General features: G+C 41.4%; 2 protein-coding genes across 3 annotated transcripts; one reads left to right on the forward strand and one right to left on the reverse strand.

Annotated features, from left to right (window-relative positions):
- Window positions 1-4116: 4116 nt before the first annotated feature.
- On the reverse strand, window positions 4117-8238 carry foxd7 (forkhead box D7). The gene has a single exon (XM_041240289.1). The coding sequence runs from the start codon at window positions 7563-7565 to the stop codon at window positions 6543-6545; it is 1023 nt and encodes a 340-aa protein (XP_041096223.1). The 5' UTR covers window positions 7566-8238; the 3' UTR covers window positions 4117-6542.
- A 2648-nt stretch (window positions 8239-10886) lies between these two features.
- On the forward strand, window positions 10887-13043 carry LOC121308000 (evolutionarily conserved signaling intermediate in Toll pathway, mitochondrial-like). 2 transcript variants are annotated; one of them, XM_041240288.1, is made up of 4 exons: window positions 10887-10981; window positions 11170-11340; window positions 11810-12245; window positions 12717-13043. In XM_041240288.1, the coding sequence occupies exons 2-4, from the start codon at window positions 11194-11196 to the stop codon at window positions 12968-12970; spliced, it is 837 nt and encodes a 278-aa protein (XP_041096222.1). In that variant the 5' UTR covers window positions 10887-10981; window positions 11170-11193; the 3' UTR covers window positions 12971-13043. The 2 variants fall into 2 exon arrangements, with proteins under 2 accessions (XP_041096222.1, XP_041096221.1); XM_041240287.1 differs by having other exon boundaries at window positions 10895-11016.
- Window positions 13044-13049: the final 6 nt, after the last annotated feature.

The raw sequence follows: 13049 nt of genomic DNA on the forward strand, positions 1-13049 counted from the left end.
TGTAGGAGTCGATGTATTCAGTTGCGGTCGGATGTCTTTCTTTATTTTTTTTGCCTTTTTGGGAGAAACTCTGTCTTAGCCCGCACTGCCGGCAGTATGAAGACAGGAATGTTTTAATATCCCTGGTTGAGTGGAAACACATTGCCTTCGCACTTCGGCAGATAGAGAAAAGGGCGGACCCCCTTGTCTGCGCTGCGAGGCTGGGTGACAAGATGAATGCATTGCGATGCTTATTAAAATATCTTGGAAGACCCGCCGTGTCGTTGAGATTGAGAGACTGGGTCGGGTTTCGCGTGGGGTGGCACACTTAAATCAGATTGCTGTTAAAAACAATCGTTATCCTTAACTGCTTAATCCTTTACAGGGTCGCGGTGAGCAGGAGCCTAACCCGGGAGACAGAAGGCGCCATGCAGAACTACACCCTGGACGGGACGTCGGTCCATCGCAAGGCACCACACACAATTTAGAATGACCACCTGAACAGCATGTCTTTAGAAAGAAAGCAGAGAACATGCAGAACTCCACACAGACAGACCCCCTAGGCTAGAATGGATCACAGGACCCTGGCGCTGTAAGGCAGCAGCGCTAGCCAACACGCCATCGTACTGCCCAAGCAGTAGAATGTGAAAGTTATTTAGAAATGAAGAAATATGGGGGAGAGGTCCTGTGCAGAACTCGGACACACGGATTATATTCTCAGATGCTTTACCCGCTAAATAAGCGCGGCATGTAGGGCTAAATAGCGCGTAAACCAAGTGAGAATAGGGCCCTCAGTTTGACTGTTATTTTCCAATGCTAATGAGTTGCTGGACCCGGGGGGGGGGGGGATATAATACAAGTCACCTAAAAATGATTAATGAACATGAAAGTCTGGAAGCAAACCTTCACATACAATCGCACGCCAATAAAAAAAGTAGACGCTAGACGTGAAAAATCTGTTGAACTAAACGCAAGGCGAAACCTCCGTGTCCGTCAAAGGCAATTTTTCCAAGCATCGCTTTTATTGAATTCGCATGTTGTAACTATATAAAAAGGACTCTGGAGACAAACGAAGCAACACGGTAATAAGTTTAAAAAAATAATACATTTTAACGTCAAACCAAACGGGTGTTGCAGAATGTTCAACGCGTCAGCGAATTCTGCAGCGCAGAAAATAAATAAATAAAAACTCTAGTTATAAATCACGGCTCTAGCTCGTTGGCTCTGTCCTTGCTGTAATATAGGAAAGTTCGATGTTTAATTACCCCTGAGCTTCTGCATAAACACACAGGGCTCGCTGGAGGCTTTGCTCGCTTTGTTTTATCAGCTGCGGGGCTCGGTTTGATCCACGCTCAGCTGGGAATCAGCGACTGCAGTTGAGTTGTGTTCAAGCTATCCCGGTTAAAACATTTTTCAACACAGCACAGAGCTGTTTAAAAACTGACAGTGATTTATGTTTTTTTTTTTTTTTTGCACATTGAAACCAGTTCCTGGTATATTTCCGGAGATATTTTTGCCCGCTCTTCAACACATACAGCTTTGACTTCTGCAATAGGGTTTGGTTTCCTTTTTGCAACAGCAGCCTTCAAGTCAATCCACAACATCTCGATGGGATTTAGGTCTGGGGGCTGAGATGGCCAATCCATAACTGGAATCTCCCTTTTGTTTCAGAAATTCCCTTTGCAAACTTCATGGGTTCAACTCAACTGCTTGGAATATAAACTTCCGTCCAATAAGTATTCTAGCACTGGGTAACAAATGAGAGTTCAAAACGTCTTGATATTATGCAACATTCATTGATCCTTCTACAATACAAAGGTGAACAGTTCCACATTCCATCACACAGCCTGCACCATTTTTAACAATGGATAAACCTGTCTTTAAATTCTTCTCCCCTCTTCCTCCAAACATATTGTTGCTTTCTTGTTGAAAAAAAAAAGTTGAATTCTTCTGACCATAAAATTATGGTTGAAGAAGCCATGATGCTTCTTCAAGTATTCAATGGAAAACTCCAAATCGCTTTTCTTTTGTGTGTTGTGTTGTGTGTGTGTTTTTTTTTTTTTTTTTTAACAAAAGGTTTGCATCTTGGGTTCTCGCCCAACAGCATTCCAAGGATTTTGTCGGGCTGCTCGAATGACCCTTCTTCCAGGTTTCGCAGAAATCTTTTCTGTTCTTCTACACCTGGAGTTACAATTCCTGCTCTCCCGTGTTTGTCAATAATAGTTATTTTTGGTAAACCGAGTCTGTCTGCTGTTTTTTTTGATAGTTTTTCCTTTTTCGTTTATTTGTATCTTTGCCATTTTGAGAAAGTTCCTATACTCTTTATGTAACTATCTTTGTTGCTTTTTTATGCATTTAATTTATTCTATAATCATCATCATCAGAAGTTGACAACAATATATTGACTGCCCAAAATACTTTTTCTTTTTTTGTCAAAGTATGAAATTAGTTTTTGCTTGTTATTTTTCATTGTATGCATCTTAGTTACCATTTGTTGTTTTATTATAAAGCTGAATCTCTACTTTAAATTAACATCTTTTAAATAAAACAATCAGAAATTATAGAAATCACTTTCTTTGTGTTTTTTTTCCTCATTTTTCAACTGCCCAAACACTTTTGTTTCCTACTGTGTAGATACATGTATATTAAATATTGCTGTCAACATGTATAATTGTGATAATGTGTGTATCTCAAGACGTGTGATTAAAGGCTGGAATAAAATCAATTAAACGTAATGCCAACGCGGTTAGACAGACAGATGCGAATGTGTCCTAAAAGTTAGATTCGAAAAAATCTATAACGACTTCCAGACTTTTTACCAGTGTGTGCAAATAAAGGGAAATTAAAATCAGGTGGCATTTTCCGAGCCGAGTTCGTGTTTTGTTTCTTTGCTGAAGTCGTAGCTCCTAGCTTGGGTGGTTTGGGTTCTCGTCACAGCTGGCACGACCTAGTCCATTACCTCATGTCGTTTGCGCAGATGCGTTTCCAAACCGATTCTTTGTGTGTGTGTGTGTGTGGGGGGGGGGGGGGGGGGGGGATAGTGGATCATTTATTTCCGTTTGGTTCGATAAAGAGTGTGAACAAACAGCTACACACACACACACACACACACATATATATATATATATATATTATATATATATATATATATATATTTATAACTAGCCCTCCACCCTTTTACAACAGGTAGAATTGTCAGTTTGAAGTTTGAAGAAGGACTGAATGAATCTGACAGAAAATTAAAACCGTAGGGGACGTGCTAAATACATTTCACAATAAAACCGGATAAAAAAATAAACTGAAGCCTGCGTTAAATCCTGAATAAAAAGGCAACAGTTCAAACAAACAAGGAACAGCACATGGAGTTGAACAGGGTAGTAAATATATAGAAGGGTGGTCAACGTTTTTATCACTAACGGTAGCTTCACAATAGGAATACAATACTTTATATAGCGTCTTTCATAGTGGACCACCATCACAAAGCGCTTTACAAAATACGAGACTAGGGTGTGTGAACAATGCATCAGCTGCAGAGTCACTTACAACAACATCATCAAACCCGAAAGACGGAGCACAAGGAGGTTCAGTGACTTGCTCAGGGTCTCACGCACAGCGAGTCAGTGGCTGAGCTGGGATTTGAACCGGGGACTTCCTAATTACAAAGCCGTTTCTTTAACGACTGGACCACACAGTCTCTTTAAAACAAACACTTAAAAAAAAAATAATTTCAAAGACTGCTGAACAGCTGCACTAATACAGTGAAAGAGTATATATATATATATATATATATATATATATATATATATATATATATATATATATATATATATATATATATATATATATATATATATATATATATATATAAATAAAAAACGCTTCTTTTCCAAAAACTTTTAACTGCCGAGTTCATTTAAAGACTGCATTTTTTAAAGTGGGTTTTGTTAACTGAAATAAAGCCATGATGTTCTTAAAGACTTATTGACTTCAGAAGAATTGTTTAATAAATACCTATACCAAACGTTATGCAATGTATCCTATGAAAATCGTTTCATTCATAGCCAATATTAATAGCCTATATTGGTTTTTATAATAATTTTTTTTTTTTTTTTTTTTTTTTTTTTTTACTGAAACAGTTAGTTACACCGAGTAATCAGTTTTAGGTATAATTATTAGATGATTCGTTACAAATACAAATCTACTCCGAACCGTCTCATTAAAATCAAACATCCCGTTTGAAATAAATACATACAAAAAATTAGCAAGAAAATAATATTATAAAATAAAAAAGTAAAGCCTGCTTATTTGTATAGTAATCGAGTCCTGGGATAGCGGCTCTCAGGCTGCGAGACAGGTGGTCTTTGTATAGTATGCAGGTGACTAATCATTGAAATGTATTGCAATAGGAACAGTTGCAAACGGTAGTTTCGGGGACCCGCCCGTGGGTTGTCCTGGTGAGTATATGAAGGGACTCGGGCGGTGGCGGGGCTCCTTTAGATGAGCAATGGGTATTCTCGAACCTTTAAAATGTACCCGACCGACGTCACAGGTGTGTTGGGTCCGTTTAACTGCAGCCCGGTGCACGGGAGAGTATTCTTAAAGAAAGCGGTGACAACGGCACTTCGGAGAGGTGTTCAACACAGGACGGACGGTGCATCCAGAAATGAAACACCTCTACGTTGAAATAAGCCGACTGTTCAATTGGTCACACAGCTGTTCGCGTGTATTTGGGTAACCCCCCCACTGGATTTCCAGTCATCACAACGTTGCGCAGGGGATAGATCACCGCTATGGGACAAAGCAAAGCAGAGCAAAAAATAAAAAAAAACACTTTGAAACCTCTTGGAATTGACATTCTGTTCTGAAGTCATCAGGTGATCATCCTCCGGAACTTTTTCTTTTGAAAGACAGCTCTTCATAACAGCATCTTGCCTCTCAGAGGACCGAGAGCTAAGCATTTTCAAGACTTTTTTTCTGCAATTTAAACAGGGCGTTGTTGCATCTGCAAACACTTGGCATTAAAAAAAAATCTTGTATAGGATTCTAATAAACATATTTACAATCGATTACTTCCATTGTAAAATCAGAACCACGTTTGTTTTCTTTCTTCCTGTTGAAGTAAATCAATTATATACCAGTCATTTAGTTTGCCCTGCCAAATAACTTACAGCGGCGTTTATTTCCTGCCTCGGTTTTGTTTATTAGCTCAATCAAATTCTTCAAAGTGACGGAAATTAAGATAAACCAAACTGAAATCTCTGTGCTTGTAAGACGCTTCAACGCTGCAGGCGTTTCTGCTGCTTGAATCGGAGCTGTCAGCTCACTTGTCGTGTTTCTCTCCAGCATGCCACATTACTACAAGGAAATAACAATGTCAAGCTGCACAGCGGAAATACTTAACAGTCCATTTCAATATTCCTTGATAGCAGAATTCGTTTACGCGTTTCAACAGGAGGCTGGAAACGCGGTCCTATTGGAAGTGACTGGACAGCAGAAGCTGCTGACGTGTAGTTCAGCTCCTAGTCTCTGTGGCTCTGGATAAAATCGTCTGCTAAATGGCCGATTAAAATAGGCAGGGTACAGTGGAAATTATTATAGAATAGGTTATATATTTTCTTTTTTTATATAAAATAACAATTTTTACACTGAAACGAGGGGTTCTGATTAGAAGCGTAAAAGAACGATCAGATGCGTTATATTTGGAATCCCTAAATGCCGTCCCGTCCCGCCTGGAAAACTGCGTGGTCGGTTCTGCTCAGCTCATCCGATTTTTAAATACATACACTGGGGTCAAATCGGGTTTAAAAAAAAACAACAAATATTTTGCAAATTATTTCATTGGGAAAGGTCATTTTATTTTGTATTGCCTCTCCTTTATAAACAGCATATACAAGCCTCGCGTTATTTAGACAACAAGAAACAAAATATAGATGTATTATTAAATGTATTTAACTTGCAGGGAAAATTCAGCACTCACTTTCCTGTGTGTGGGGGGGGGGGGGGGGGGGGGTTTGTAAACAATTTTTAAAAAGACATTTTTAATATATTTACATGTATCGCTTGTCGCAGTAGGTAACAAAAACGCGTTTCCAACTATGTGCTTTCATCGCATTGCTATAATATAAAAATCAGATTTAATTTTTTTCATTATTATTATTATTATTATTATTATTATTATTATTATTATTATTATTATTATTTTAAAATGTTAGCATACAGCATGTGTACAATGAAAAGATACTGCAAACATACATTTGAATCTGCTCTTATTTTTCGCAACTGACATAAAAAAAAATGTAAGATCTTTATATACAACCTTGAACAAATGATTTAGGTTATATTTAAAACAATATCCCTCAGAGAAGGTCATATCTTAAGGAATAACAATTAAAAAAAACATTTGGAAAAAGCTGTAGGGTACACAGACACAGACACACACACACACACACACACACACACACAGACACACACACACACACACACACACACACACACGCAGCATTCCTACCTGAGGTTAAAACCAATTGATTACAAAAAAAAAAAAAAAAAAAAAAAAACACCTCTTAAAGGTTACTCGCGTTGCTCAGCTGTTGCAAAAGTTTGCTTGTTAACCCCGAGTTACTGTGCGAGGCTTGTAAAGTTTGGTACCCCTGTTGGAAGCTGAGAAAGTGTGGGGAAGTGGGGGCACGGAGCATCGCGCTGGAAACAAAATGTGACTCCGGGGTTCTGTTAACCAAAGCCGGAGAAAGTGGCGGGCGTTGGGCGGCGATGGCCCCTGCGAAGGAGGGCACCGGCAGCGCGAAATCCGTATCCAGTAGAAACCCCTTGCCACCGCCGACCTGTGTCCTGGAGAAAAGCGTGGACAGGGCCGGCAAAAGGCTGGCTGCAGGACGCAACGGGGCTGCGGACTGTGCGTGCCTGGGGTGGAACCCCATTTGGTACAATTCCAAACCGGGTAGCTGGAGACGGGCTGCGTCGAGCCCGTGGGTTCCATAGGTAAAGCTTGGCAGCGCGCCGGCGCCGCAGTGTCCTTTCAGCATCCCGAACCTGGAGTGCTGTCTCTTGAAGCGCTTCCTTCGTCGCAGGAAGCTCCCGTTCTCGAACATGTCCGAAGAATTGGGGTCCAGGGTCCAGTAGTTGCCCTTTCCCGGGTTTCCGGGTTCCCGAGCCATTTTGACAAAGCAGTCGTTGAGTGACAGGTTGTGCCTGATGGAGTTCTGCCAAGCCGGGTACTTCTCCTTGTAATAAGGGAAGCGGCGGCTGATAAAATCGCATATCTCGCTTAGGGTGAGTCTCTTTTTGGGGCTCTGGAGGATGGCCATGGTTATCAGGGCGATGTAGGAGTAAGGTGGCTTCGCCAGGGAATTGTTTTTGTCTGCGCACGCAGTGCTGGGAAGGGAGCCGGTGCCCACGTCTCCATTTGCGCCTGGCGATGTTGCACTGAACTCCACGTCCAAAATGGGAGTCTGCTCGGCCGAGGTGGGTGTTTTGAGTCGCTGGAGCTTGCTTCCCTGACTTCCGTCGCCAACCACATCGATGTCAGGTTCTTCAATGTGGTTGGGTTCCGTTTCTGAATCCAAAGTCATCTCAGGTAAATGCTGGTCTAAAATTATCACTTCGCCTGCCGAGTGACGCTTCAAACAACGAAACAAACAAAGGTGTCCTGTTTGCTATTTAAATTCCAATCACAAACCACAGCCACATCTGCGCGTACCTCACCAAAGCGAGCCGAGAACAGAAACGGTTTTATTCAATAACCACCGGCGACCACAAGACCCCGACAAAAACTCAATTCCAACAGAGCTGTTCTTTAGCAGTTGAAGTGGAGCTTTGCAAACCAAACCAAAATGTTTGCGTTCTTGAAGTTGAAGAACAATGGCTCCGTTTTAAAAGAAAAAAAAACTGCAGTCTTCCGCGTCCCTTGGGCTAATGGGATAAAGGAAAAAACAACTTGGGGAAAACTCTTCCCTATGGAATTGCAACCGTGCTGGGTCAGCTGACTGTGACGTCGCCGTGGAATTCCACGTCTTGAGCGCTCCTGGGATCTTCTCCACGTTCGGATTTCGTGCTGTATTTAAACTCCCCGTATCCTCCTCTGAACACTGAAGCAGGTACGGTTTACCAATGCCGAGGAACCAAATTTCACACACTTAAACAGCACCGATAGCCTAACTACACATTTAATCTAAAAATGGGTGCGCACATACATTACACATGATCTCATTCGCTTGGTCATAGCTCTCCAAATATGGGCAACACTCCCCCCACACGCAAACCCAATATCTCTAAATGATCACGGCGTTGTATTAATTTATTTTAACTTTATATAGAAAAAATAAACGTGGTTTAACTTTTCGTTATTCGTCAAGGAACAAAACAGCTCGATGTTACATTAAATTCGAGAAACACGTTCCCATAAGATCTCCAGCGTACAGGTTGCGTTTTAGCACTTGTAAACGACAATACCAAAGACTGTGTGCTCTTTATTGCTTTGTTCTGTGTTCCATTAGGGCTATTTTATTTTTTTTCACGCAACCAAGACGATGCAGCGCTATTTAAAAACGCCAGGCGTGTTGTCTTCCATATAATCGTTGCCTACAAGGTCATTCAAATAAATGCTTTTAAAAAAAAAAAAAAAAAAAAAATTCGTCCAACAGTTAAATGCAACGTGTCTCTTCTGCTCATCGAAAAGGAGGACATTTTAATGATTTCTGTATTTATTTATTTTAATTGTGTGTGTGGGGGGGGGGGGGGGGGGGGGGGTTTTAGAGGGATTGTTTATATCATACATTAAAACTTATGCATCGTGTAAACAGACGCAAATGTGTAACCTCGAATGTTACGATTAGACTTGAATTAAGAGCGCTGTTTCTCAGTCTGTTTCCCGTAGAGTTTACTTATTAAATGACTTGTTGTTCTTACCTTATAAATATATAATTTATAATCATTTTCTTAATTCTGAAAATAATCATTTGTATCCTATTGTAAAAAGTTTATTATACAGGGATTTAATACGGGGTCATTTTTTGCACAAGATGTCATCGTTTTTTTTTTTTTCCATGGTGGACATCTTCAAATCTCTTATGTGCTCTCTTTTAGGAAAACGTATTTCATCCTGTTATTATTATTATTATTATTATTATTATTATTTATTATTATTATTATTATTATTAGGGTCTGCTGTAGGATTACACCACTGAACGCTGTCTCCTGTGTCAAGTCCACTGGCAATATGGATTCAAAGTGATGCCCTTGAACGTTTATTAATTATACAGGATTCTGCACATGTATTACAACACCCCATTGCTTCTGCTGTTTCGATTTGTTGTGCCTATTAAACCCAACCGCTGGAGCTGAAAATCCTGCAAAACTGAAACAAATAGGCAAATTAAGCGATTGCCTGATTTAATTGATGACTTTAACAGCGTACATAAGCAACGCATTTCAAATGATAAAATGAATGAGACTTTTTAAAAATTGTTTAAGATGCCTGACTAACTGGGCATTCTGTAAATACGCCTTGTATAAATTATCATTAGTATGATCATTAAAAAAAAAAAAAAATCGATATTCAAATTAATTACATTTTTACCAGGTGTTTATTAACAATAATATCTTTATCTTTTATATAGCGCCTTTCATAGCGGGCCACCATCACAAAGCGCTTTACAGAGGCAGGCTGCGAACTGCGCATTGCATGCGGAGTCACTTCCAGTAGGTGATTTAACATCTTATCTACAGAGCACAAGTGACTCGCTCAGGGTCACACGCAGGGAGTCAGATGGGATTTGAACCGGTAACCTTCTGGGTACAAGCCCTGGACTTTAACCTCTGGACCACACTGCCTAAACACGTTAAACACGTCTTCATAAAGCTACAAGCTGCATGCATCGTTACTGTGCACAGTGATCCCTAATTCAGTGTGAAACACTCCTCCTGCGATTGACTCGGTAGATTGTATCTTCTGTGTATGTACCCCACCTCTGCTGGTTCCAAGTTTACAGAAATGCCATTACATGGAATAGAGCGCCAGTTTAACGAGTTCAAACTAAAAACATTATGTTTCACCAAACCAGTTTGTTTTGTTATGTGGTACTTAAAATAATAGAGAGATAAAAATAAGATACTTAAAATAAGAAAGAACCTGATTAACATGCAGCTGTTTTAGAGTCGAAATATATATAGTTCAAGAATTGCCCTGAACAAAAAAAAAAAACACATACACAGAATATAAAATAGATACATAGATAGGAAACGTATTCTTCAGCTGGACTGATTGGCCAGTGGCTTTTTATTATTTTACTGTAAGGCGTCCCAGCATGCTCTGCATGAAAAGCTCTACATAAAAGCAATTTGTCTGGTGTTGTATTGTTGCACTACAATTATATACATGCGCACACACACACACACACACACACACACACACACACACACACACCCCTAATACAGCCACACACACACACACCCACACACCAGTCAACTATATATATGTTTTTTTTTTTCTAGAATTAGATATTACAATATATATTTATATATTTATTTTACTTTAAACATTAAGGTTTTAATTTTTTTATTATTATTTTTTTTTTTTTTACTCCCTTAATAATTTAAAACCTTTGGGAAACAATGATTAAATCTTTATTTGTTATTAAGTTTATTAAAAACTGAAAATAAAAATTTTGACTTTTATTTATAATATATATAATAAATACGACGTGTCTATGCTGCAAAGAAATGTTTTTTATTATATTTATTATATATCATATATATATACATATATACAGTGCTGTGTTTAGCAGGGGTGCGTTGCTGGCACCCCGTGGCGAGAATGTATATTACCACCAGAAAGCTGATTCCAAAATGTGTAAGCCAGGGGAACTATCTGTCCTGGTGCAATAGGGGAAGCATTAAGGGTGCTGCACCAGAAAATGCACACTGATGACATAAAAATGCAACATGGCAGCGCCTGTGACCTGACATCTGAAGGAGAATTATTTCACAAGTAAAGAAGAAGCAGCAGCGTTTCGTTTTAATTTCGTGAGTATTACAGCTGCGCGCAAGACGCACGAACACTCAAATAGTGACTGTGCTTTAGACTTATGCGATCAATCGTACAGTGTTTAAACAGCAGATCTACTGAGTGGAAGCGCTGGCCCCGTCGATGATCGCTGTTTTCTTCTTGCTTTTCAGGTCACAAGGGCAACGCGTCCGACGATGAACCGCACACGCTCGCTGCTGCTGCTGCTGCTGGAGAGGGTCCAGGGTGCGCTGGCCGCTCCCTGTCCAGCTCCTCTTCCACCGCCCGTGCTTCACGCAACCTCTGCCGCACTCTTGAGAAGCAAGCGTGCCAGCTTTGGGCAGGTAGAGTCTTGTATTGGGGTCACAGAAGCCACACCTACAATCCAGATAACGTTGTTTAATACTAAACATTGCACTCGGAACACAGCTCCGGCCAAAATCTTAGCGTCGCCTAGAATCGTAGGATTGAGACGTAATTACAAATAAATTGAAAAAAAACATACAAACTTAATTTAGATCTTGTATTTAACATCGTGTAAATCAAAGAAACTACAAAGTGATATCGCAAAAAAAAAAAAAAAATAGTCTACCGGAAGCCTTCATAATAGTATAGTTTTTTCAGTTAAGTGTCTGGAAAGCTACAAACCGCCGGGTGTGCAATTCGGTACGCTAACGTTACATTATTCAGCAGGTTGCATTCGACTTCTACAGGGGGGGGGGGCGCAATGCTTTCGGCATCTGCAGTGCATTTCAGTTTGACCCGCACTCTGTTTTGTAGCAGTAAAACGTTCCATTGATTTCATCTCTTCAGTGTGCCACGCACTTGCCCTCCAGACGCTTCCACACCAGCGCAAGACGTCCAGACGCCAAACCCGCCCCCTCCTCGGAGCGCACCGACCAGGAGAGGGAGTCGCCGCACGCCGGCACAGGCAAGACCCTGGCCACCTACGAGGACCTGTTTGAACAGGCGGCTCGGGACTCCAGAACCAAGGCCACGTTCACCCGGGTCCTCGAGGTCTTCTGCAAGAAGGACGTTCGCCGACGGGGTCACGTGGAGTTCATCTACGCTGCCCTGAAGAAGATGCCGGAGTTTGGGGTGGAGGGTGACTTGTCCGTCTACAACAGGCTGCTGGATGTCTTCCCCAAGGAGGTGTTTGTGCCTCGCAACTACATCCAGCGCATGTTCAACCACTACCCCCGCCAGCAGGAGTGTGGCGTGCAGGTGCTGGAGCACATGGAGAACTACGGTACGTTCTCAGCAGTGCAGCGCCTTTCTCTGAAAACCAGTAAAACACAGAAAGAAAGAAAGAAAGAGAGAGAAAGCTTCTTGTAGTCCTGTAGTAGACTACTGTGTTGCGTTCCACTGTGGCTGAAAGTTCCTTCAAGTTATGTTCTGTCTGTCCAGGGCAAGCTTGAGGCATGGAGACTAGACTGCTCCCATCTTCACGTTACCTCTGCTTTTGCCGTTCCTTTTCGGGTTGCTGCACAGAGCTGCACTGCTGTTGTAAATTTCTATCTACCAGACAGGACACCCCGTCGAAAAACCTTCGTACTGTCCGAGAGACTAATAGCTCTTTCTACAAGTCAGTGCAAAATCATTTCCCCTCGCATCTAGCAGTATTTTTTTCTTTCTTTCTTTCTTTGTCTCTCACATTCGTTCTTCCTTCCTTTTCTGTCTCTCATTCATCCTCTCTTTCTCTCCTTCTGTCGTCCCGCAGGCGTCATGCCCAACGTGGAGACGAAGGTCCTTCTCGTGCAGATCTTCGGGGAGAAGAGTCACCCCGTGCGCAAGTACCAGCGGCTCATGTACTGGTTCCCCCGTTTCAAGCACGTGAACCCCTACCCTGTCCCGAGAGAGCTGCCCCGGGACCCTGTGGACCTGGCGAGGCTCAGCCTGCAGAGGATAGCGGGAGACCTGGACGCCAGGGTCACTGTCTACGAGGTGCAGCCGCTGGCACGGGTCATGCGTTGACATCGTCTGTGCTGCCTGTACTTAAAGGGAGGGTCAGCTGGAAATTCATAGACAGGACCGAAGCGCCATTCGTTCTCTT

This window comes from Polyodon spathula, unplaced genomic scaffold (assembly GCF_017654505.1).
Source record: "Polyodon spathula isolate WHYD16114869_AA unplaced genomic scaffold, ASM1765450v1 scaffolds_71, whole genome shotgun sequence".
Taxonomy (NCBI): domain Eukaryota; kingdom Metazoa; phylum Chordata; class Actinopteri; order Acipenseriformes; family Polyodontidae; genus Polyodon; species Polyodon spathula.

Bases quoted from the DNA above. Each gene is read 5' to 3' on its own strand.
- LOC121308000 (XM_041240288.1), top strand. From the start codon at position 11,194: ATGAACCGCACACGCTCGCTGCTGCTGCTGCTGCTGGAGAGGGTCCAG. The intron at 11,341-11,809 runs GTAGAGTCTTGT...TCATCTCTTCAG, and splicing joins AGCGTGCCAGCTTTGGGCAG to TGTGCCACGCACTTGCCCTC. The intron at 12,246-12,716 runs GTACGTTCTCAG...GTCGTCCCGCAG, and splicing joins GGAGCACATGGAGAACTACG to GCGTCATGCCCAACGTGGAG.
- foxd7 (XM_041240289.1), bottom strand. From the start codon at position 7,565: ATGACTTTGGATTCAGAAACGGAACCCAACCACATTGAAGAACCTGAC.